Source organism: Ictidomys tridecemlineatus, chromosome 15 (genome assembly GCF_052094955.1).
Source record: "Ictidomys tridecemlineatus isolate mIctTri1 chromosome 15, mIctTri1.hap1, whole genome shotgun sequence".
Taxonomy (NCBI): domain Eukaryota; kingdom Metazoa; phylum Chordata; class Mammalia; order Rodentia; family Sciuridae; genus Ictidomys; species Ictidomys tridecemlineatus.
The window spans coordinates 19,573,082-19,597,218 of NC_135491.1; the positions used below are offsets into that span (position 1 = coordinate 19,573,082).

A 24,137-nucleotide genomic window follows, 5' to 3' on the forward strand; every position below is an offset into this window, starting at 1 on the left:
TTATAGCTTTGCAATGTAGAATCTGGTAGGTCTAGGACCACATCAGACTTCTCCTCGCCTGGTCAGCACTCCAGGGGCACTCATGCTTTCTGTCCAGGTGCATTGTGATTGTGTGGCTTCATATATTCATTTGTGGAGAACTAAACATTTTAAAGAGTGAATGTGCAGCATTGTCTGGCCTCCTTTCCTGTCAACTCCTTCCTGTTTCCATTGCCTTTTTCTGGGAATCAACCAGGAAAAAAAACATGCTGGCATCATCTCACAGTTCAAGTGTCTGTTTCTAAACGGATGGGTCTTTTTGGTCTTTGTATTTCTGACAACTAATTCCACAGCCTCCTAGTCTCAGTTTGTAGTCTATGCTCTCAGTTCTTCAAAAGTTTTAGAGCTTGTTTTGTGGCTCACTGAAAAGTCTGTTAGGTGGGTGCAGTGGCTCAGGAGGGTGAGGCCAGAGGATCTTGAGTTCAAAGCCAGCTTTAGCAAATTAATGAGACCTGTTTCAAAATAAAATGCAAAAAAGGACTGTGGATGTGGCTCAGTGGTTAAGTTCAATCCCTGACACCAAAAAAAAAAAAAAAAAGTGTTTGCTATGGTCTTGAAACTAGCATTTCTAAAACCGTCTCTAGATTTTTATATCAAGTCTGCAACTTGTACTGTTCTAGCTGCCCACTTTAACAGAGGCTTTGCCACGATTTCCCTGTTTCAGGGGCATCTGGTTTTTATGTCATCCTTACTACTTCTTGGTAGACTGTCTCCCCCCCCCCCAAGAAACTATCAGTTTAAAGCCTTCAACTCTATTTTGTCTGCTATTGCTACATCAGCTATCCTGAGGCTATTTTTAGTAATGTCCTATCTTTTCTATCACCAACCTTTCAGTGTCATTGGGCTTTTTGAACAAATCCAACCAGAGTCTCTAGCAACTGAATGTGTTTACAATTCACATGATCGCTGATGCAACTGAATGAATTTCTAACATATTGCTCTATGTCTTCTTAGCTATCACAACTCAATGAGATTATTTTAAAGCTATCAAATTTCTTTAGTCCCATTTTTCTTCTGATGTGACAGTTATACTAGTCTTCTAATGATCACCCCAAAATAGAACCTGAGTGTCTAGAACAGTAGCAGTATGCCAGTTCTCTTTCCTCTCTTACCAGGGCTCACTCTTCATATTGTCTAGTACATCAGCTGTATCTTATTAGCCCACACTTCCAAAAAATGTTTGTCAATACAAAAAGAGAAAAGAAAAACTAGCCCAATATTTATCTATACACCAACATATTTTCCTTCTTTTTCCTTAACATTGCTTCTTAAAATTGACTGCCTCTAAGTTGTTTGTTTTTCCCTAGACTCTAACAGTTTCCAATGAGGACTGGAGAGGAAATGTCTCACTGCTTATCTAAAACTGCATTTATTCATCACGTCTTGAATGCTAGTTTAGCTACATAGAATTCAAATGTGAAAATCTGTTTCCTTCATCATTTTGAAAATATTCTCACCATGTACACCATTCTGTAGTTAGTCTCTTAAATTCAGGAGCTCTTAAGACTTTGATCTCTTTCCACTATAACACATCTGGGTAGGTATGCTTTGTCTTGTGCGAGACTGGGTTCAGTTGGGGACTCAGTGTTTGTGTGTACTACAGACTGAACCCAGGGTGCTCTACCAGTGAGCCACATCCCCAACCCTTTTTATTTGTTTTTATTGGTTCTTTTTAGTTATACATGACAGTAGAATTCATTCTGATATAATTGCCCAAGCATGGCCAATTTTTGAGACAGGGTCTCACTAAGTTGCTCAGGCTGGAGGTGAACTTACGATTCACCTCCTACAGGCTCTCAAGTAGCTGGGATTTCAGGCATGTACCTCTGTGCCTAGCTATGTTTCAATTTTATAAAAATTCTTTGCTTTTTGAATGTGCCTTTTCTCACTCAAGTGTCTGAGCTTTTTGGTGTCTTCTTCTCACTTTTTCATCTATACTTTCTTCTCTCTGTGCTTTGTGTGTACATCTAACTTACAACTTATTTTTTCACTGTATCTAATTGAATTGTTAATTATGATAACTCCCTTTAACAATTCTGTTCAGCTTTCCCCCATTTCCTTTTTCAGTCTTTTAAATATAGTCTTTCAGGTTACTGAACCATCAGTTCTGGGGAGAACTGAGTGCGCTTTGTGCCTGCTAATTCACCCTTAATTTTTTTTTGTACTAGGGATTGAACCCAGGAAAACTCAACCACTGAGTCACATACCCAACCCCTTTTATATTTTATTTAGAGCCAGGGTCTTGCCGAGTTGCTTCGGGCTTCATTAAGTTAGTGAGGCTGTTTTCTTTGAACTCGTGATCCTCCTGCCTCAGCCTCCCATGGTGCTGGGATTATAGGCATCCACCAACATGCCGGGCTAATTCACCCTTAATTTTTTTTTTTTTTTGTACTAGGGTTGAATCCAGGGGCACTCAACCACTGAACCACATCCCCAACCCTTTTTATATTTTATTTAGAGCCAGGGTCTTGCTGAGTTGCTTAGGGCTTCACTAAGTTAGTGAGGCTGGCTTTGAACTTGTGATCCTCCTGCCTCAGCCTCCCACGGTGCTGGGATTACAGGCATCCACCACCATGCCAGGCTAATTCACCCTTAATTTGCTCGACTTTTTAGAATATAGGACTTCCAGTGGCTTGACTTTGCAAGCACAAGGCACTTCTGTGTTTGCCTCTGTCTAGTGCCCCAGGCACTGGGGTTCACTGGCCCTGGACTAGTTTTTACACATTTGTTGCATAACTTTCGGGACTCAGAGTAGGCACCTCCTCTTAAAAGGGCCTCCCCAACTATCCCCGCCTTGGTGACTCCACTGTCCCAGGATGCAGTCCTCACAGGCATATTTGGCTACCTTAATTACTCCTCCCAAACTCAATACCCTCCAGAGAACAGACTTGCATCTGAAGATGCCAGTTACCACTCAGTTCCTTTCTCTCTGGTCTCATTAGTGAAACTCAGGACACTTGCTTAGTGACTGCCATATGCTTGTTCTTTCAGGCTCATATACGTTGCAGGCCGGGAAGGCCACATGCTTAAAGTGCTCTCCTACATCAGTGTCAGGCGCCTCACTCCTGCCCCTGCTATCATCTTTTACGTAAGTATGAATCCTGCCAGGACACCAGCTCCCCTAAAGGGAGAAGGGCCCTCAATTCAGGTGGTGAAGTCAACCTGCTATTGCTAAACTCCATGGTTTTTAAATGATCCATTCCCTTAGTACTTGACATAAAACACACACACACACACACACACACACACACTGAAGACAATTTAATTTACCAACTTCTCCCTTTTCTGAATTTATCTGTGAAAGACACTGAACCTTCCAAGCTTGTACCTTCCTTACTTCTTACATGCATGTGCATTTGTCTGTTCTGGGTCCCTGGTAACAAGCTTGATAAAAGCCCAGACACTTACAGGGTTTAATAGATAACCATCTCTCACTATGTTCTACTAGTGAGAAAGTTTCTTGGAAGTTATGAGGTCGTTGGCATCTTCCAATTGGAGTTTCTTGTGTTGTGCAACTATTCTGGACACCCAGAAACTACTCATATCCCTAGTTCAGGGACAGACTACTCTCCCCAGCTCCAGAGAACCCTCTTCTTCACCACCATGCTCAATCAGAAGATGGGAAACAGGCCCAGATACAGGGCTAGAGCCAGGCAACTGATGCCATCAAGATCAGACCTGAGTTTCATAGTCTAGGTGGCTCTGGCTCATGAAGAAAACTCTCTGGTAATTGAGTCCATGATTATGAAGCCAGAACAATGCACACATATAATTTATCTGGTTTGTCCCTATCTTAAAATCACCTCTTCGAAGACTCAAAAATTGTTCAGTTCTTCCTGTCAGGCTTCAAAGAGAATAGCTATGGTAGCCATAGTCAAGGTTACCTGGGAAGGTTCTTTCATGTTATAAATTTTATGCATAGGAAAAACTGTTTCTTCAGTCTTTTGTGAAATGATAAGAGTAATGTTTTTATGTACTAATGACCTAAGAATTCATTATTCTTTTAGGGTATTATAGCGACAATTTATATCATCCCTGGCGATATAAACTCCTTAGTCAATTATTTCAGTTTTGCTGCATGGCTGTTTTATGGGCTGACGATTTTAGGACTCATTGTGATGAGGTTCACAAAAAAAGACCTGGAAAGGCCTATCAAGGTAAGTTTAATGCATGAATGTCATAAGCATTCTTAAAATTAATTAGAGGCAACTATTGCAAATGCTAGAGCAATCTTTCTCTTTCCAACCTGACTCTACTCTGTTTTTAAGTATTATATTTTAGAGGGGAGTTCACTACTTACTTCATTTCATATGATAATTTATGATTCAATTAGCCACTTGTATCATTCATTTTATTAACCTGTTATTAATAACTGTGACCAATCTCTCTAACCATAGCAACACATCAGTTCTAATAGTCCCAGTGTCTCTCATGCATACATGTAAAATTTTTTTTTGGTACCAGGGATTGAACTCAGGGGCACTTGACCACTAGGCCACATCCCCAGCCCTGTTTGTATTTTTATTTAGAGACAGTTGCTTAGTGCCTTGCTTTTGCTGAGGCTGGCTTTGAACTTGTGATCCTCCTGCCTCAACCTCCCAAGCCGCTGGAATTAAAAGTGTGCACCACCGAACCTGGTCTCTTGCATACACTTTTCATATAATGATAGGGATTTCTGGACTCTGGTCCGGGGTCTGTTCTTGTCCACCTTTATAATATGCTTTTCCATCCTCTCGATAGCTGGTGTGCCTATAAACCATGAGAGGAAGTAGAGTTTACTTTGTTTTGCTATTCAATTTTTATGGTAACCGATATAACCTGCCTGGAGCCTGGCAGCTTCACCTCATTCAGCTCACCAGGGCTGTGACATCAGGGTGGCAAGATAGATTTTTAATCTGCACAAAACCCTTCATAAAAATAGTCAGAGCCACTGGAATAGCAGAGGGAAAGCCCTGTAGCCAACATCTTCAACATAAATGAGGAAATGAAGCGTTGCTACTGACCTCACCCTGGATGGAAGCACTATGAGCCCCACCCAGAGGGCTCACAGGTGGGATTCCCAGTAGGAAGATTCAAGAACCAACAGTGGAGGTTAGAGAGCAGAGCTGTAATGTTCTCAGCTGCCAGGATCCTAGCAGCTCCCCACAAAACCTTCCTTCCAGAAAGACAGAAGCACCCCCTGAACCACTGAAGATGACAGGAACAGCTGCTAGGAATAGAAACCACACCGAGCATGGAAGAACCTCAGGTCCCAGGAGGCGGGTCTGGGATACACGCCTTCCACCTGGCTGAGGCTGCATACACAGCCCATGTTGTGTCAGGCTTCAAAACAATTTCAGAAAGCGAAATAATTTCAGAAATAAAGAGCAAGCAAGAAGAAACATGAGGGCAAAGGATCATGCCAGCAAACAGAGGACCTGAAGAAGAAAATGAAAAATTCCAAACAGAAAGAAAGAGGATTTGAGAGAAAATAAGGAGACAGAAACAAAGAAGTTCTGATACATGTATAATTGGAGTCCCTGAAGAAAAGAATGAAATTAACCAGAATTCTAAAAACTAATTTCAAAACTATTTCCTGTGGTGGAAAGGTTGGTTGAAGGGCAGGCGCAACCATTCAACCAATGTAGTAAAAGGATACAACATGATTAGGAAGTATAAACTAGAATAGGAAACAAAAATATATTCTGATATAATTATGGAGCTTTACAAAATGCTTTGGGCATCCATTCTCCCTTTTTTGTCCCCACTGCCATCCCTAATTTACTTATAAAGGAAAAATAATAATACCAACATTAACACTTGGTGCCAGAAGACTCTGGAGCAGTATATTTAAGATTCTTATGGGACACGGTAGCACACGCCTGTAATACCAGCAACTCAGGAGGTTGAGGCAGGAGGATCACAAGTTCAAGACCAGCCTCAGCAACTTAGCAAGGCTCATAATAACCTAGTAAGACCCTGCCTCAAAATTTAAAAAAAAGGCAGGGATGGGGGACACTGGGGATGTAACTCAGTGGTAAAGCACCTCCGTTTCAAACCACAGTAACCCCCCAAAATCCAAGATTTCATATCCAGCCAAAATGACCTTGAAGAATATAATTACCAGTATAAAATGACTCAAGGAATGTATTATTACATGAGCCCTCCTGAGGAATCACCCAGAGAATGAACTTCTGTAACCAGAAAGTCATTGGCATAAGGTAAATGTATTTAACTATAGAACTGAGGATAGAGGATGAAAGGTAAAGGTGAAAGAACAGTATATCAATATTATGCAACAAAAATGAAAATGTAGAAAATAACGTGAAGTATATACCAATTAAGAAAAGAATGCAAGGGCTGGGGTTGTGGCTGAGTGGCATGCCTCACATATGTGAGCACTGCGTTCGAGTCTTATCACTGCATATAAATAAATAGCATCAACAACTAAAAAAAAATTTAAAAAAGAAAGAAAAGTATGCCAGGCAAGTTGCCAATTAAGGATATCATTTTAAATTTAGAGGCTGAGGGAAAGAAAATAATTCCTAGCTAATGTAACTATTGCCCATTCTAGATAATACCCCAAAGAGAAACAAACACACTAATAACAGGCAACTTGAAAACACCTCCTTTGGTCCAAGACATATCCAGACACATCACTAGTAAAAGTGATTGAAGACTTAAAAACAACAACAAGGTAAGGTAGATCTTACAGATTGATATTTAAACTCTGAAACCCAACAACAGCAAACACACCTTTTCAAATTCACATATAGGACAGGTCTGAATTCTGACAATCTTTAGAAAAACATAAAGAAAACCTTGATGGTAAAAAAAAAAATCATGCAAACTATGTTCTTCATCTATAATGCAACACAACAAAAAATAGGACAAATGACACTTTTGAGTCCAAGAGGAAATAGGAAATAATGAAAATGAGATAATCTATAGACACAACTTGGAGCCTTGAGAACATTTCATTGCCTTAAGTATTTATATCAATAAAAGTAAAAGAAACGAAAACCAGGCAACTCAAAAAACAAGAGAAAGAGAGTAGAAGGAATTAATAAATATGAAAAGAACTTGAAGTGTTAAAAAGAGAAAAACAAATGAGTGACTAAGCACACTGGCTTTCTGAAAGTTTACATTTTTTTTTCAATTCTCTAGTACAAATTAATACTGGGATTATCTGAATTTTAGAATTTCCCTGTGATTCTAATTCTGTTGAGATCAGTTTTAATAAACCATACGTTCCTAGAAAATTGTTTCTAGAAAATTGTCCAACAATTTGGTGTTCAAATTAATTTGTATAGAATTGTCCAAAGTAGTTCTCAGCATATTTAAGAAAAATAACTTCCTGTATTCTGGAGACTGTTTTCCCATTTTCATTTTTACTTGAGTTTTGTATTTTCTCCCCATTTAAGGTTTTTTTAATTTATTTTAAAATACATTTTTAAAGAGTATTTTTTATATGTACATTTATTTTATTTATTTTTATGTGGTGCTGAGGATTGAACCCAGGGCCTTATACATGCGAGGCAAGTGCTCTACCACTGAGCCACAGTCCCAGCCCCCATTTAAGGTTTTTTAAAAAATTGGTTTTCAATTTTTTATATACTATAACATTGATATCAAGCCTTACAAAGACAGTTCAAACTAGGAAAAATTACTGTACAATCTCACTTATGAATAATGATATAAAATCTTTATAGTAACTAGCAGAATCCAACTACATTAAAAATATATTATGAGTAAGTCCATAATCAAAATGATCAAAATCTATTAGTTAAAGCTGAATTCATGGATGGCTATGATTCATCACACCAGCATATCCATGATAGAAATCCCTATGATCACCAGAGATGCAAAAAATAAAATCTAACACACATTAATGATAAAAACACAAACAGGAATTTGACCTTAATAATATGTACTCTCCATTTCATATGTGTATGCATGTGCGCATGCACACGTACAAAAGGCAAAAAGGTATTTATTTGACATGGTAACACTAGAGAGATTCTTGCTAAAGTTAAGAACAAGAATGACTTCTTTTTCTACCATCATTAACATTGTTTTAAAGATATTAGCAGGGTGATCAGAAGAAAACAATTTGCATTTTAAGAACTAGAAAAGTCTTTGAAAAGAATCTATAACTGTCCTTTTAAAGATAATATAATTGGGGGCTGAGGCTGTGGCTCAGTGGTAGAGTGCTTGCCTAGCATATTTGAGACACTGGGTTCAATTCTCAGCACCACATATAAGTAAATGAATAAAATAAAGGTCCACACATCTAAAAAAATTTTTAAAAAGTAAATAAAGACAGTATAATTGTATCTCTGGAAGACTTGAAAGAATCAAAGAAAAAACTAAAAGAAAATTTAGTTTGTAAGATATAAAGTTAACACACTAGGGGCTGAGGATGCAGTTCACTGGTAAAGCACTTGCCTAGCACATGAGGCCCTAGGTTCAATCCCAGCATTGCCCCCGCCCCAAAGAAAGGAACAAAATAAAATAAGCACGATGAAATCAATAGCTTTTATGCAAATTAGAGCCAATGTAAAGATTTTAGCCAATTTTAGGAAACACCTCCTCCTCTCAAACAGAACCACAAAACACAAAACCACTCATTGACTTTGCAGGACGTTAGACCTGTAGATGGAAAACTGCATAATATTCCTGAAAGACTTCAAAGGAAATTTGGACAAATGGAAATTCATACATGTTCTTGGACAGGAAAATTCAGTATCATAAAGATGTCAGTGTTCCCTAAATTAATTCAGACATTTAAATATAGCTGCAAAAGATAAAAAATAAAGATAAATAAACAAATAAGTACAATTGCAATAGAAATGTCATGTATTTTTTTTTCTGAAGATATATAAGTTAATTCCTAAGTTCATACTGAAGGACAAATAAGCAAGAATTATAGGAAAACACTGAAACAAGAGAATGCTATTAAATATTATGGTGCTGTTGCATGAAAACAAATTTCTTTATAAATTTATAAATGTTTAAAACTTTCCCATGACTCAAAATCCAGATAATAAGGGGGGGGGAATGATAAATAGAACTCTAATAAAGTAAAAATTCATGTCTTTAAAAAAGAAACATGTACATAAGGAAATATTTGCAAATAATATTACACTCCCACACACACTCTTACACACACACACAACACACACACACACACACACACACACACACACACAGCTAATATCATTAACATACAGAGTTCCTAAAGACAGAGATGAAAAATATCAGCATATGAAAGAAAAATGGACAAAAGATACAAAAAAGAACAGTTCAAAGAGAAAAAAATGCAATGACAAAAATATAAACAAAGAAAAAAAATCCCAACAAAGCTCAACTTGGCTTCTAATAAGAGAATGCATGCCAAAATTGAATGAGATACCATTTATTGCCTATTAGATGGGTAGAAATCCCAAAGTCTGACTCCATTGGAGGAAGCATGCGGAACAGCCCTCTCATACATTGCTAGCAGAATACAAATGGCATAGCCACCATGGAGGGAAATCTGGCAATCTCTAGCAAAATAATATGACCCAGCCATCTCATTTTGAAATGATCTATCCCCAAATGAAACTGGCAGAAATATGAAATACAAAGTTATTTATCATAGCATTGTTAACAGTAAAAGGTTCAACACAACCCAAATGTCCATGACTAGAAGACCAGTTGAATGAACTATGGAATAGCCACAAAGTAGAGTAGTAGTATGCAACAGTAAAAGATGAATGATTACAAAACTTATGTATTTACTAGGGCATTACCCCTGCAATATACTGAAAGAAAAACGCAAGCTCCAAAACTGTTTATTATGCAAGTTGCTATCTTTTATGTAAGAGCAGTGGAAGATGAACATGCATATATGTATGTTTGTGCATATGTTTATTCTCAAGAAGAAACAATGGAAGAATAAAGTGATATCAAGAAAAGTTAAAAAAATAGTAATATTAATAAACAAAAATGGATGGGGCTGGGGTTGTGGCTCAGTGGTAGAGTTCTCACCTAGTATGCATGAGGCACTGGGTTTGATCCTCACACCACATAAATATAAAATAAAGATATTGTGTCCACCTAAAACTAAAGAATAAATATAAAAAAATGGAATCTAAAAAGGAAAAAATGAATCCCTAAAAATTAAAAACAAGTGAAGATAAACCTTACTCTATAACAAGTAAGTGACATAACCAAATAGAGAAAATAATGACTAGAATTGCTATTAAAATGTTAAATAATTACTAGAATTGTACAAACTACAATTTAACATAACTAAACAGCTGATGAAGTCCTTCACTGTAGATAATTAAGATAATAAAGGGAATAAATCTTCCTTTGGGCCATGTTTTTGGTTAAAAAAGAACTGCAAAAAAAAAAATCCCTTTTTATTTTTAATACCGGGGATTGAACCCAGGGGCACTCAACCACTGAGCCACATTTCCAGCCTTTTTTAATATTTTATTTAGAGACAGGGTCTTGCTAAGATGCTAAGGCTGGCTTTGAACTTGAGATCATCCTGCTTCAGCTTCCCTAGTCACTGGGATTATAGGCATGTGCCAATGTGCTGGGTTTACAAAGAAAAATTCTTAAGCTTCTTAGCTCTACTTATAATATAATACTGGTATACTTATTTTAAAGTGCCTGACAGTTACATTATAAGATAAAGCAAATGATTGAGTTAAAGTCATAAGAAGCAAGATTTCAGAAACATAAGGAAAAAAATAGGTCTAAATTAAAGGAAGGAAAAATATCCCATGAAATCTTACATTTAAACTAAAAGAATCTGTATGAATTCATGAAAAATTTTCCCTTCTTGAAAAAGCACCTTTATCTCTGTACTTGTAAAAGAACAATGAGTATTCCAACCACCCAGATTATAGTCTTCTAATGCCATTTCTCACTGAAAGGATACAGAGTTCCCTGAAGAGATGGATGGATCCAAGTCTGGCACAGCATATCATGCCAAAAAGTAGGAAAAGCTTCTGAAAAGATCTAGGATCACATGGCCAAGGCCCTAAAGCCAGTTTTAAGAGGCTCTTGATGGCAGTGACAAGGCATTATGAACAGAACACTGAACGCTGAAATTGGAAAAATGATTACATAGGATTGAAACTCACAAATATATTATAACCCAAGAGTTTGAGATCATTCTAAAAATTTAGAAGTAAAAAGAGCCAAGCATTTATGGTGCCTTTCCCGTATAAATTGCAATTCAGAATAACCAAGTAGTTGATGAAGTTATTCACTGTAGACATTTAAGTCAAGAAGGAAAGAGAAACATCACCATTTTGCAATCCCTGATGAAATCACCAATTGAGTCAACATGATCAGTGAAAGATAAAACCATTACAGCTTTAGTGTTAGTTTTGCTTTAAAACCATGAAAAATTAGCAAGAAAATTGCAATGGTGAGGTTGGATTGGTCTCTCTCCTCCACACCTGCCAATGGATCTCAGCACTTCAAAAGTGGGACAGACATTATGGCCTCATGAAGTATCACAAAAGGATGTGCACTGCTCCGACTGAAGGGTTCTTCCTTCTACATCAACCACTTTACAGGATACGGGAGAGAGAAGAGCCAGTTAAATGACATTTGGAGGAAGCAATCACACAAAACTGGATTTAAACACTGTACAGGTGAAATCATCCACTTCCCCCAAGGAATCAGTAGCAAGATAAGGAGGGGGGATTATCTAGTTAAAAACAGGAAGCCTTACACTGGGCACAGTGGCACACGGCAGTTCAGGAGAAGTTGAGGCGGGAGGATCATGAGTTCAAAGCCAGCCTCAGTAACTGGGAGGTGCTAAGCAACTCAGTGAGACTGTCTCTAAATAAAATACAAAATGAGGATGGGGAGGTGGCTCAGTGGTTGAGTGCCCCTGAATTCAACCCCTGGTACCCCCATCAAAAAAAACAAACTCCAAAATAAACAAACAAACAACAACAACAAAAAAAAACAGTACGCCTTCACTGACTATAGAGATGCATATTCAACATTTTACAGTTATCTGTATTGTCTGTTCTAGGAACAAGAAGACTGGAGTAGGTGAAAAGACTGGCAAAATTACATAAACATTCTTGAAACTGGAGGAAGGGTTCATAGAGTTCATTCTACTCTTTTTTTCTATGAAAAAATTGAAAATGAAAATTTTAAAAAGGAAAACAAATGTATGGAGCTTAACCACACGCCTTGCTGTCTTGTTTACAGGTACCCATTTTCATTCCCATCTTGGTGACTTTCATATCTATGTTTTTGGTTCTGGCCCCAATCATCAGTAGGCCTGCATGGGAGTATCTCTACTGTGTGTTATTTATACTGAGTGGCCTTATATTTTACTTCCTTTTTGTCTACTACAAGTTTGGATGGGCTCAGAAAATCTCAAGTAAGTACAAACAGAAGGGCTACTGTGCCATCAGTAAAGGGCAGAGGGACAATCTCACCTGCCTTCTCACCATCACATTTCCTTATGACAGATTCTCACCTAGATAACAGACTTCACCTCCTCCTTAGAGGATACAGGATGCTTTTCCCTCTACAATGCTCTGAGTCTACCCCTAGTCTCCTTTGTTCCTGTCAAATACTATTAACAAGAAGGAAGGAAACGCACCATGTTCTTTTCAATTGTAAAATATACTTAAGATAAAATTTATCATTTAAACCACTATTGAGTGTCTAGTTCCATAGGGTCAAGTATATTCATGTTCTACATCTCATCTTGACAGCACCATTTTCTCCTGCCAGAGCTGTGTGGCCATCACCTAAGAGGCTCAACAGTATCCCCCCAAATACCCCCAAAGTGATGGTAGTTAGGACAGGGAATTGGGACAAGGGCCTGAACCTTCCCATGCTGAGACCATCAGGATTCTGCATCCTGATCCTCATCTATTTTGGACAAGAGTTGTTTAAAAACTTAGCTTATATTAGCCTCTTCCGGTTCTAAAAAGAAAGCACTGTGCAAAACATAGCCTCAAAAAAACCCTCTGAACTTACCTATTTTTTAAAAGTCTGTAACTACATTATGTTCACTAGTGTTTTACTTTACCCAGCAGATTCAACTAAGAAACCCCACTTGCCTTCAAAGCCACCTCACCAGGAAGTGAGGTGATCAATGGCCGATTTCTTCTCTATACTGGGAGTCCCTTTCAGACCAGAACTGGGCTTTGCACAATGAATCTAGCAATGTCTGGCATCTAACATTCATTCATTGAGTAACTGTGATTAAAAACCTAACTCTTCCCTGCTGCTGTTCAGCCTGTCAGAACAAGAAAAAAAAATCACCCGAGGCCATCCTATGGTTTATATTTATACACCTGCATAAATATAGTACACACAGTATGAAAGAACAGAAGCAAGTTGGTTGGTAGGGAAGTTGATCTGGGATTCCAGATGCAAGTAACAGGGTAGAGCATGCCTTTCTTCAGTTTGAGCAAGTGAGAGCTTCTCTCTACCTGCTTTCTCAGCTGTGGAATCTGGTACCACCACTTACATGCAAGTGGTGGTAGAACCAGAGAGACTATTTCCTGTTGGTTAGCAAAGTGAAAACAAAGCACACATAGCTATTATTTCCACTTTCCTGAAACAGCTCCCTTCACCTCCATTCTCTTCACGCCAGTCTCAACCCTAAGCTGAGAAAGACAGGCTGCAGGCAGGCACATGAGTACAGAAAGGAAAGGAAGTCATTCAGAAAAATAGCCATTTTCTCCATGCTTCTGAAATGAACTTGGATTTGACCACACTGATGGAGAACCTAGCCAGGATGACTGGCAACCTGATGATACAAAATACAAGCTGCTTCTCAGCCGTTTCCTCCCTTAAGTATGCTTAACCAAGTTGCTCCTTCCAAAAACTGATAAGACCTTGGGTCAAGGTGGTTTTAAAAAAAAACATTTTTATTTTAGACACAATGCAGTCTCAGTGACTTCATATTGGTCAATGCTTGGTATTAAATACATATACAGAATTGAGTCACTCATATTTTTCCTATAGTGTAAATTAGAAGCAAAAAAATATTTAGCAGGTTCCTAATTCCTTAATAGGAAATAATTTCTACAGAACCAATGTAGTTACCAGGAGGGTTCTCATTAACTCTGAACCCCAGGTGTCACTTGAGTGGAGGTCCTAAGAGGTGACCTATCACCACAGAGTAAGAACAGGCTCACTGCTCAGCAGTGATAGGGAGGTCTTTTAGTTATGTGTTGCTAACTGCACTTCTTGTGCTTTCTGTCCCAGAGCCTGTCACCATGTACCTTCAGATGCTGATGGAAGTCGTCCCACCAGAGAAAGAAACTGAGTAACAAGTTCATTGCTTGTAGCCCAGTCAAGTCTGTGATGAATTTATTTTTGTAAGCAATATTTGTGGTTATTTCTTCCTGATATTTTTCTTAAGGAAAAAAATATGCCCAGGTGTTTGTATAATATTATTTTTAGATATTCTTCATTCTCTGAATAGAGGTCTTGACAGAAGTGACAGGTATTTGCCAAAGTTAAAAGGAGAGAACATCGCCTAATAGAAAGATAATGACTGGGAAAGGGCTGTATAAAGATTATCACCAGGTCGGGCTGGGGAAGCCCAGTAGTAGAGTACTTGCCTACCATATGCAAGGCATTGGATTCCATCCCCAGCACTGCAAGATAAATACATAGATAAATAAAAAATAAAGGGTATTCCTTAAACTCATATGATCAATAAGGTCTATTCTGGTGAAATTTTTGCTTTGATTGACATAAATTTTTTAAAAATCTCACAAATTTTTTTCTCCATTTTTCAGAAAAAATATTGCCACCCCTGTGTTTAACTGTGATATACATGACATGTCTGTGCTGGGCTGAATAATGAGGCCCCCACTGCAAAGTTGACCATCCACCTAGAACACTGAAAGTCTAATGTGCTTACACGGGAGCTCTATCCAGGTCAACATCACTTGCTTCCCAACAGCCCACTAGCATCTTGGTCACCAAAAGTGTGGTGAAATAAATTTTATTTTGTACTTGGCACCCAAGGAAAATACAGTTTAAAAAAATGAAAACGTGCTGGGCACACTGGTGCACACCTATGATCCCAGCAGCTTGGGAGGCTGAGGCAGGAGGACCACAAATTCAAAGTCGGCCTTAGCAATTTAGTGAGACCCTTCCTGGCTCAAAATAAAAGATAAAAATAAAGACCTGGCGATGTGGCTCAGTGGTTAAGTGCCCTGGGTTCAATCCATGGTACCAAAAAAAAAAAAAAAAAAAAAAAAAGAAAAGAAAAAGTAACATTTCTGTGAGGACACTGAAACTTTATTAATGATACACTGCAAAGGCATTCACATCAGAACTGTGAGAGAAATTTCAGAAGCACAGATGAAAAAAATTTCCCTTACGTTTCAGAAATCAGTACATTTTAATAGCAGTACAGAAAAACAATTATGAATCCTTTACATAGTCAGCATCCTATGTCCATCGAAATATTGTTCAGAGCTTCAAATATTAGCAACATTGAATGTCTGAAACAAGAAGTTGAGACTTAAATATATAGCCCTTCTCCCTCAATATTCCTACTGAGCTACTGGTGAACTGTGAAAAGAACTGGCACCGTGTCCTGACATAGGCCCTGCCATCAACACTGGGAAGCAACCTTCTATAGCTCTAGATCCTGCCATTATTGTTCACAAAAGACTACACACAGCTAAGCACAGAGGACGGGCAGCCAGTGGGTACCCATGGGATGCTCTCTGGAGGTGCAGGCACTGCCCCAAGCCCTCCCTCAGCAGGGGCATACCTGAACCTATAGAAAATGACACTAACAAGGATGAGCACCAAAGTAGAACCTTGCCAGAAGACACCAGATCTTTTTGCTTCCTGAAGAGCCTGCCCAATGTAGCCATCTCATTCAAGGGCCAATTTGATAGCTGGCAGCCAACCATGAGAGTCACAGCAGCAGCAAGGACATGCTCCTGGAAGCTCTTCAGGCTGGACCTCATCCTCTGACTGTAGTGCAGTGGTTGGTGCCCATCACAGAATCCCTGGACAAAAAAGATGGCCTGCCCCAACAGCACTCTGGGCATGCTCTGTGGCAAGGGGAGCCTATGCAATTATCTCAGTGTTTTATTTTACAGATGAGAAAAATGAGAGCCAGAATCCTGCTCATGGGATGGCTTGATGAGAGAATTTACCTTCAGTTCAAGCAGTAGCTTACACGGAGGATGTACATAAGCTTGGGCATCTGTGCTTCTGGTGTTAAAAAAAAAAAAGAATAAACGTCTTGGGGCAGTCACTCAACAGGCATGTTCTATCAATGTTTTTTCCCACTTCTTGGATAAACTGAAAAACTGATATTGAGGGACAGGGTTTAAAATTTCCCAACAGCTCACCTCCCCAACTTTTTTACATGAACAAAGCATGCAGGGTATTCTACAACTATGCCTCCTGGCCTCCTACATCTAAGTGGCAGTGACTATACATACTCCTCCCAAGAAGCTGGTAACCCTAGGTGCCACAACCTTTCAAAAGGATCAAGTCATGAAAGTTTTCAGGGCTCACCTCATCCAGGTGTTCTCATAGTTACTCCCAGATACTGCAAAGGTCCCTTTTAAGTGTCCAAAAAAGAAAACTTTGTCCCATTTGCCCTGGACTCTGCAAGTCCAAGGGGACAATTTAGAACTAGCACTGTCACATCCAGAAAGCCCTGGGTCTTCTGTTCTTCCTAAGGCAATCCCATACTGTCTTGGGGAAAAAAATCAACTTGCTTGGAAGCTATCAAGATCTGGAGAATACTGAAAGTTTTAGTACCTGTACACAGTGATGGCGAATCCTGACTAACTCAATCAAGCTTGAAGGGCTCTGTTAAGCAGTTGCTGAACATGAATTTATTTGTAAAATGGAAGTCTCATATGCCTAACACTGGGTTTTAAGTAATGTATCACCAAATGCCTAAATGAAAAAAGAAGTGGTTGTGCACACCTGTAATCCCAGTGGCTCAGGAGGCTGAGGCAGGAGGATTACAAGTTTAAAGCCAGCCTCAGCAAATTAGCAAGGCCCTAAGCAACTTAGTAAGACCCTGTCTCAAAAATAAAAATTAAAAAGGGCTGGGGATGTGGCTTAGTGCAAGAGTCCCTGGGTTCAATCCCTAGTACCAAAAAAAAAAAAAAAAAAAAAGTACTAACTGCATATGGTGAGATTCAAATCTCAAATGTCACAGTTTGTGCTTGTTCAAACTTGTATATGTCTGGATGAGTTATTAGGGGTAGTGAAGCAGACTCCTGTACAATCTGGGTTCTGCTTCCACCACCTTCGACAATCTCATAATTTTTAACCTATTGTTAAGTCAACTAAGAATTCTCACCAGTACTGATCCACTGCCACAAGATGACACTTAGTAATAATTTATCCTTCAGGCACAAAAAGGTTTGGCTATGACTGCTTGTTTTCTTAAAGTCCAGTCACTTAGCAATGTTTTTGTTCAAAGTCTTCTGGCCATTCTTCTGGATTTACTTCATATTCTCATTCACTCTCACTTCCGTCATCCTCCGAAGTGATGTCACTGTTTTCATCCACCTCTGCCACTTTGCAGGACAGGTTTTTAGAATTTAAGACTGTAAAAGTTAGATAATATATATGTTAAGAATAGTCTATTTGGAAAATCTTTGTTCCCCTTTATTTTGGTCAGTGCAGAAAATGTCCCTTGGGTTCTAGTTCAATCTAGCCATTTATTTGATATTTCTATTATTTTAGGTAAGAAATGAGCTGGTAAAATTTGCTCAAAAATAAACTGTTCATCTAGGTCAAATGTCATACAAGTGTTATAAGAAAGTGTGTTTATTACTAAGAGGTGGTAAATTCTCATACCACAACATTTAGCACCAAGATCAATCACAAAGAGAAAGCCAATTTCTAAGGGCTTTATACCAAATAGCATTTGCACAAAACTCGACTCCCTAAAGTGCAGATATGAACCACCCACACCATGCTCAGGACCCTCATCCCTTTAGGGAATAGTTATTTCACATCTTACTCTTGGAGAAAGGGCCGTCTTCCTCACATTCTTCCCAGTGATCAAAGTCAAATGCCACATTAGGATTCTGTTCAATAAAACAGCTCGCATAAGTGAACGAGTATAAAACCCATGGTGTGCAGACCAGTCAGCCATAGTGCGTTCAACTCACCCTCTGTTTGAGTAAGTTACACCAGGATTCCCTTTTCTCTTTTGCAAGTGTGATTACAGGCTCCTCATTTTTAATTACACACTTGCATTCATCTTTTCTTATGTTGGCCTGTAGCTCCATATCAGCCAAGTAAAATTTGTCTCCCACCCAGGCACTAGATTTAAAAAAAGAATAAAGTCAGCCTTCTAGCATATTGGAAATTATTTCTATCTTATTTTATAAGCCATGTGTAAACTTACCTGAAAATGACTCTATCTCTGAAGTATTTACATTTGTAATCTTTTACATTCCTTATTTTTATTTTCAAGATGACGACATCTTCTTTTTGGAACCACTTTACTTGTGGGTGAAAGCTAGAAGGAAAGATAAAGGCTTACCATATTTAGTCACCAATCAAGGGAGCATGTGCTCTGGCAACAGGGAGACATACCTTTTCAGGTGTGGCTGTGCGCTTTTGCTAATGGGAGCAGCTCCTGTGTCTTCAGATAAAGTGTCTGTACAAAATCAAAGTCAAATTTTCCTACAGGTTATTTATATACAACACATACACAGTTATAGGTACACATACTCTTTTGCAACTTACCCAACATTTAGACAAGGGATTACATAAAAGTATATATTTCATAGAAACCTAATATCCAGTTAAAAAGAGTAATTAGAGGGGTGGGGTTGTGGCTCAATGGTAGAGTGCTTGCCTAGCATATGTGAGGCACTGGGTTCTATTCTCAGCACCACATATAAATAAGTTAAAACAAAAATAATGGTCCATTGACAACTAAAAAATATTTTTTAAAATAATTTTTAAAAAATTTAAAAAAAGAAGTCAAAGAAGACTTTAGAAGATGAAAAGATCTACCTTGCTCTTAGATAGGCAGAATTAATAAAAATGACCATACTTCCAAAAGCACTAATTTAATGCAATTCCCAGTGGCATTCTTCATAGAAATAGAAAAAAACAATCATGAAATTCATCTGGAAAAATAAGAGACCCAGAATAGCCAAAGCAATCCTTAGCAGGAAGAGTGAAGCAGGTGGCATCACTATACCAGACCTTAAACTATACTACAGAGCAATAGTAACAAAAACAGCATGGTATTGGCACCAAAACAGACTGGTATACCAATGGTACAGAATAGAGGACACAGACACTAACCCACAAAATTATAATTATCTTATATTAGACAAAAGTGCCAAAAACATGCATTGGAGAAAAGATAGCCTCTTCAACAAATGGTGCTGGGAAAACTGAAAATCCATAAGCAACAAAATGAAATTAAACCTCTATCTCTCACCACGCACAAAACTCAACTCAAAATGGATCAAGGACTTAGGAATAAAACCAGAGACCCTGCATCTAATAGAAGAAAAAGTAGGTCCTAATCTCCATTGTGTGGAATTAGGACCCAACTTCCTTAATAAGACTCTTGTGGCACAAGAATTAAAATCAAGAATCAATAAGTGGGATGGACTCAAACTAAAATGTCTCTTCTCAGTAAAAGAAACAATCTGTGAGGTGAATAGAGAGCCTACATCTTGGGAGCAAATCTTCACACATCAGATACAGCACTAATCTCTAGGGTATATAAAGAACTCAAAAAGCTAAGCACCAAAAAAATCAAATAACCCAATCAATAAATGGGCCAAGGACCTGAACAGACACTTCTCAGAAGATGATATACAATCAATCAACAAATATATGAAAAAATGTTCATCATCGCTAGCAATTAGAGAAATGCAAATCAAAACTACTCCAAGATTTCATCTCACTCCAGTCAGAAATGACAGCTATTATGAAGACAAACAACAAAAAGTGTTGGCAAGGATGTAGGGGAAAAGGTATACTTATACACTGATGGTAGGACTGCAAATTGGTGCTGCCAATATGGAAAGCAGTATGGAGATTTCTTGGAAAATTGGGAATAGAACCACCATTAGACCCAGCTATCCCCTCTCCTCAGTCTATACCCAAAGGACTTAAAAACAGCATACTATCCAGTCAGAATGACAGCTATTATGAAGACAAACAACAATAAGTGTTGGCAAGGATGTGGAGAGAAAGGCACACTCATACATTGCTGGTGGGACTGCAAATTGGTATAGCCAATATGGAAAACAGTATGGAGATTCCTTGGAAAACTTGGAATGGAACCACCATTTGACCCAGCTATCCCTCTCCTTGGTCTATACCCAAAGGGCTTAAAAATGGCATACTACAGGGACACAGCCACATCAATGTTTATAGCAGCACAATTCACAATAGCTAAACTGTGGAACCAACCTAGATGCCCTTTAATAGATGAATGGATTAAAAAATGTGGCATATATACACAATGGAATATTACTCAGCAATAAAAGAGAATAAAATCATGTCATTTGCAGGTAAATAGATGCAGCTGGAGAAGATAATGCTAAGTGAAGTTAGCCAATCCCAAATAACCAAGTGCTGAATGTTTTCTTTGATATAAGGAGGCTGATTCATAGTGGGATAGGAGGAGGGAGCATGGAAGGAACAAACTCTAGATAGGGCAGAAGGGTTGGAGGGATAGGGAGCGGGCATGGGGTTATAAACGATGGTGGAATGTGATGATCATTACTATCCAAAGTACATATATGAAGACACAAATTGGTGTGAATGAATATACTTTGTATACAACCAGAGATACGAAAAATTATGCTCTATATGTGTAACAGGAATTGTAATGCATTCTGCTATTATATATAAAAATCTTCATGTTTGTATTTTAACAATGTAGCTAAAACTTGATGTCCTTTTTTTTCCTTTTTGGCTTAATGAATATCATTTATTTAGAGTGAAATCTTTATACTATATATTCCATGAAATCCCTGGTATCCATCCTCAAAAAGAATACATGTATATTTAATCTTGAAAAAAAAAAACGAAATCAGAATGAAAGTCACTGGGGAGGGTTCTGGAAACCTTCAAAAGCAAAACCTAGGTATGGCTAGAGGACATAACAGATGTCCAGTGAAGTATACAGGTGCTAAATGGGAAGCTCTCAGGGTTTGTACAATACAAACATGTTTGAAAAAAACCACCATTGGAAGCTGAATCATCAAAAAGAGGAACAGTTAGGTATGACAGTTTGCGTTATTTTCTCTGTATTTCATCTACCAGTGGAAAACAGTTCTAAACATTAGTGATTTCAAGTTAGCCATCTTTTTTTTTTAAAGAGAGAGAGAGAGAGAGAGAGAGAGAGAGAGAGAGAGGGAGGGAGAGAGAGGGAGAGAGAGGGAGAGAGAGGGAGAGAGAGGGAGAGAGAGGGAGAGAGGGAGAGAGAGGGAGGGAGGGAGGAAGAGAGAGAGAGAGAGAGAGAGAGAGAGAGAGAGAGAGAGAGAGAGAGGGGGAGAGAGGGAGAGAGAGATAATTTTTAAAAAAATATTTATTTTTTAGTTTTCGGTGGACACAACATCTTTATTTTTATGTGGTGCTGAGGATCGAACCCAGCGCCCCGCACATGCCAGGCGAGTGCGTTACCGCTTGAGCCACATCCCCAGCCCCATCCATCTTTTCAATAAAAAGTACCAACCGGGCTTTAGGTTCTCTGAGTTCAACTCAGAGCCAGCTCCTTTTTCTGCATTCCTGTCCTCTTGCTGTGTGTCCTGCAGACAAGCAGCATCTTCTACTAATGGAGGTGTCCTGGATAGAAAAGGTGGAGGTTAACTCTGGAACTTCAAGAGACACTTGGGCAAAGGAAGAGAATGGCAGGCAATAAATGAATGAAGTGCTCGGTACCCTGCAGTCAGACTCATAAGGAGTTTACGATTTATTTATTGATGACAGGGCAGGGCTGGCCAGCTCTGCTCACTACTATGCCCTTACATCAAGCACACAGTGGATGACAGACATTAGAGAAAGGCATTCACTCATTTACTTTTACTTCAAAAATTTTCCTTCCAAATTCATTGGAATTTTGAGACTAGCAACATACACTGCTACCCCACTTCACACAGTACAGAAGAGCAGAAGTGAAAACAGTTTCCTTCATCCCTGCTTGTGTTTCAGACCATCTTTCCCAGAGACTACACCATTTTAAATCAACTTCTAGAAATATTCTTTGCATAAAAAAGCAAATATTGCCATTTATATCTATCTGAAACACAGAGACAGTCATATTCTTCAATATGTGGGAATCTGCTAAATCCACTGTGCTACCCCAGTTTATTTTATCTAATATCCAGCTAGGGATTATTTCATATCAGTACATTGAGGGCTGCCTTGTTCACTTAAGTTTTTAAAATTGTACTATTCTTTTGGTTCTCTGAGCAAATAGCCACATTCATGGAGGTCTACACAATAAAAAATGTCCCTTGCACCCTTCTTCCCCACCTAGCCAGTCATACATGACAATGTAATTCACTTTTTGTCCGTCCTTTCAGAGATAATTCAAGCCAGAGTGAGCAGACCTATGCAGAACAGCTACATACTCACAGATGTCTGTGAGGAGGGGATGTCAACGTGTGTCTCCAAGGTGGCCTCTGAGAGACATGTGTGAACCTGGGGCATGGCACTGAACAAATAGTGAAGGAGAATATACCATGCCCACCAATGCAGGTGCTCCACCCCAGGCCTCCTCTTCCCACCAATGCAGGCTCTCCACCCTGGCCTCCTCTTCCTCACGTCCTGCTCCTCCCGCCCTCCTCTTCCACCATCACTGACCTCCTGCACTAGATCCTCCTCCACCAGGTCTGCTTCTTCATCCTCACACTCGCCAAAGTCTTGATTCTCCTCAAATGCCAGTAAACCAACAGTCTTTCCCTGCTGCTTCCCTGAGCTCTGGGCTTATACTTTCAATAAACCTAAAATAGCATGTCTAAAACCAAACTTAGTATCTCTTCCTTTCCGAAGAGCTGCTCTCTGGAAAACACTGTCTGCCATGCAAACGTCCTCACAGTCACTGGGTTTCAGAATCATGTTCTCTATATCTGCCAGTCACTATCTTACGGCTTCTCCACCTGTCAGTGCCCAGAATATATCCTCCTGTTGGGGGATACCAGCCGCCTTCTCATCTAGGTAATTGCCACCCCATCCCCCATCTCCTGTATACTGTCTTTCCTCATCCCAACATGCTGTGTCAGCTGTATTTTTAGAATCCTAAAAAAGTTTTCCTCATCCACTGACTACCTACCCAGGTACAAATGCTGAACATCATCCTGAAGTCTTCCACACCTCGGTGAACCCAGCCTTGTAAGCCTTCTCACCATCAACCTCACCATTCATTGTTACTTCAACTTGCCCCAACCTCATCCCATCCCTGTATCATTTCTCCAAGGGTTACTTCTCCACAGCTGTTCCCTCTCTACCCATCAGAATTTCCTGCATTCTCTAAGAACTCTCTGACGTAGAGTCTCCTAGTTGGGCTTCTTCTGTAAGACCTCGTGGTGCTCTGTAGCTCTCTACTCTGCCTGTGACTGCGGCAATGTTGTAATTCTCTCTGCTCAGTTTCAAAATCACAGTATGGAAAGGGAACCAGCAGGGGCTTTGTGCAAAACTGGGGCTTCCCATAAATGACCAAACCTCATATGTTTATTAAATCTGAATTGTAAAGGCACCTTCATTTTTAAAAGAATCTCTAGTAAGTAGAAGAAATTTCTCTCATTTCCAAAAGTGGGAAGAAACCAATTGATATTTCAATTCCATAGAAACTCATAGATGGGTCTGGCTATGTTGCCTAGGTGGGTCTCACCCTGCCTCAGTCCCCCACATAACTGGGATTACAGGTGGGCACCACCACGCCTGGCTACCGTTCCTCCACATCCTTGACACCGGGACTTCTTTTCTCTTCTCTCCCTTCATGCTGGAGCTGTGGTGCTGTTGACTATGGTTTGAATTTGCACTTCCTGGCTGGCTAATAAGCTTGGGCACCTTTTCACAAAGCAACTGGACACTGTGAAGTGGCTATTCAAGTCTTTTGTCCCCTTTCCTAATAGAGGTCC

General features: G+C 39.1%; 2 protein-coding genes across 8 annotated transcripts in view; one reads left to right on the top strand and one right to left on the bottom strand.

Moving 5' to 3' along the window:
• The window catches only part of Slc7a9 (solute carrier family 7 member 9), a 29,306-nt gene extending 13,007 nt beyond the window's left edge, over positions 1 to 16,299 (top strand). For 2 of the 6 annotated variants that reach the window (XM_078032193.1, XM_078032194.1), the window contains exons 10-13: positions 3,031 to 3,127; positions 4,047 to 4,196; positions 12,250 to 12,424; positions 14,272 to 14,719. In XM_078032193.1, the coding sequence (XP_077888319.1) occupies positions 3,031 to 3,127; positions 4,047 to 4,196; positions 12,250 to 12,424; positions 14,272 to 14,336 (487 nt within the window). In that variant the 3' untranslated portion in view covers positions 14,337 to 14,719. Of the gene's footprint in view, positions 1 to 3,030; positions 3,128 to 4,046; positions 4,197 to 12,067; positions 12,218 to 12,249; positions 12,425 to 14,271; positions 14,720 to 14,810 lie in introns of those variants that run through there. The other 4 variants (XM_078032195.1, XR_013430817.1, XM_078032196.1 and 1 more) reach the window with 4 other exon arrangements.
• Tdrd12 (tudor domain containing 12) overlaps positions 16,137 to 24,137 on the bottom strand; it is a 69,980-nt gene continuing 61,979 nt past the window's right edge. For both annotated transcript variants that reach the window (XM_078032181.1, XM_021730086.3), the window contains exons 27-32: positions 21,731 to 21,840; positions 18,613 to 18,676; positions 18,422 to 18,535; positions 18,183 to 18,336; positions 18,032 to 18,098; positions 16,137 to 17,612 (exon numbers count right to left, since the gene is read on the bottom strand). In XM_078032181.1, coding sequence (XP_077888307.1) covers positions 17,521 to 17,612; positions 18,032 to 18,098; positions 18,183 to 18,336; positions 18,422 to 18,535; positions 18,613 to 18,676; positions 21,731 to 21,840 — 601 coding nt within the window. In that variant the 3' untranslated portion in view covers positions 16,137 to 17,520. The remainder of the gene's footprint in view (positions 17,613 to 18,031; positions 18,099 to 18,182; positions 18,337 to 18,421; positions 18,536 to 18,612; positions 18,677 to 21,730; positions 21,841 to 24,137) is intronic.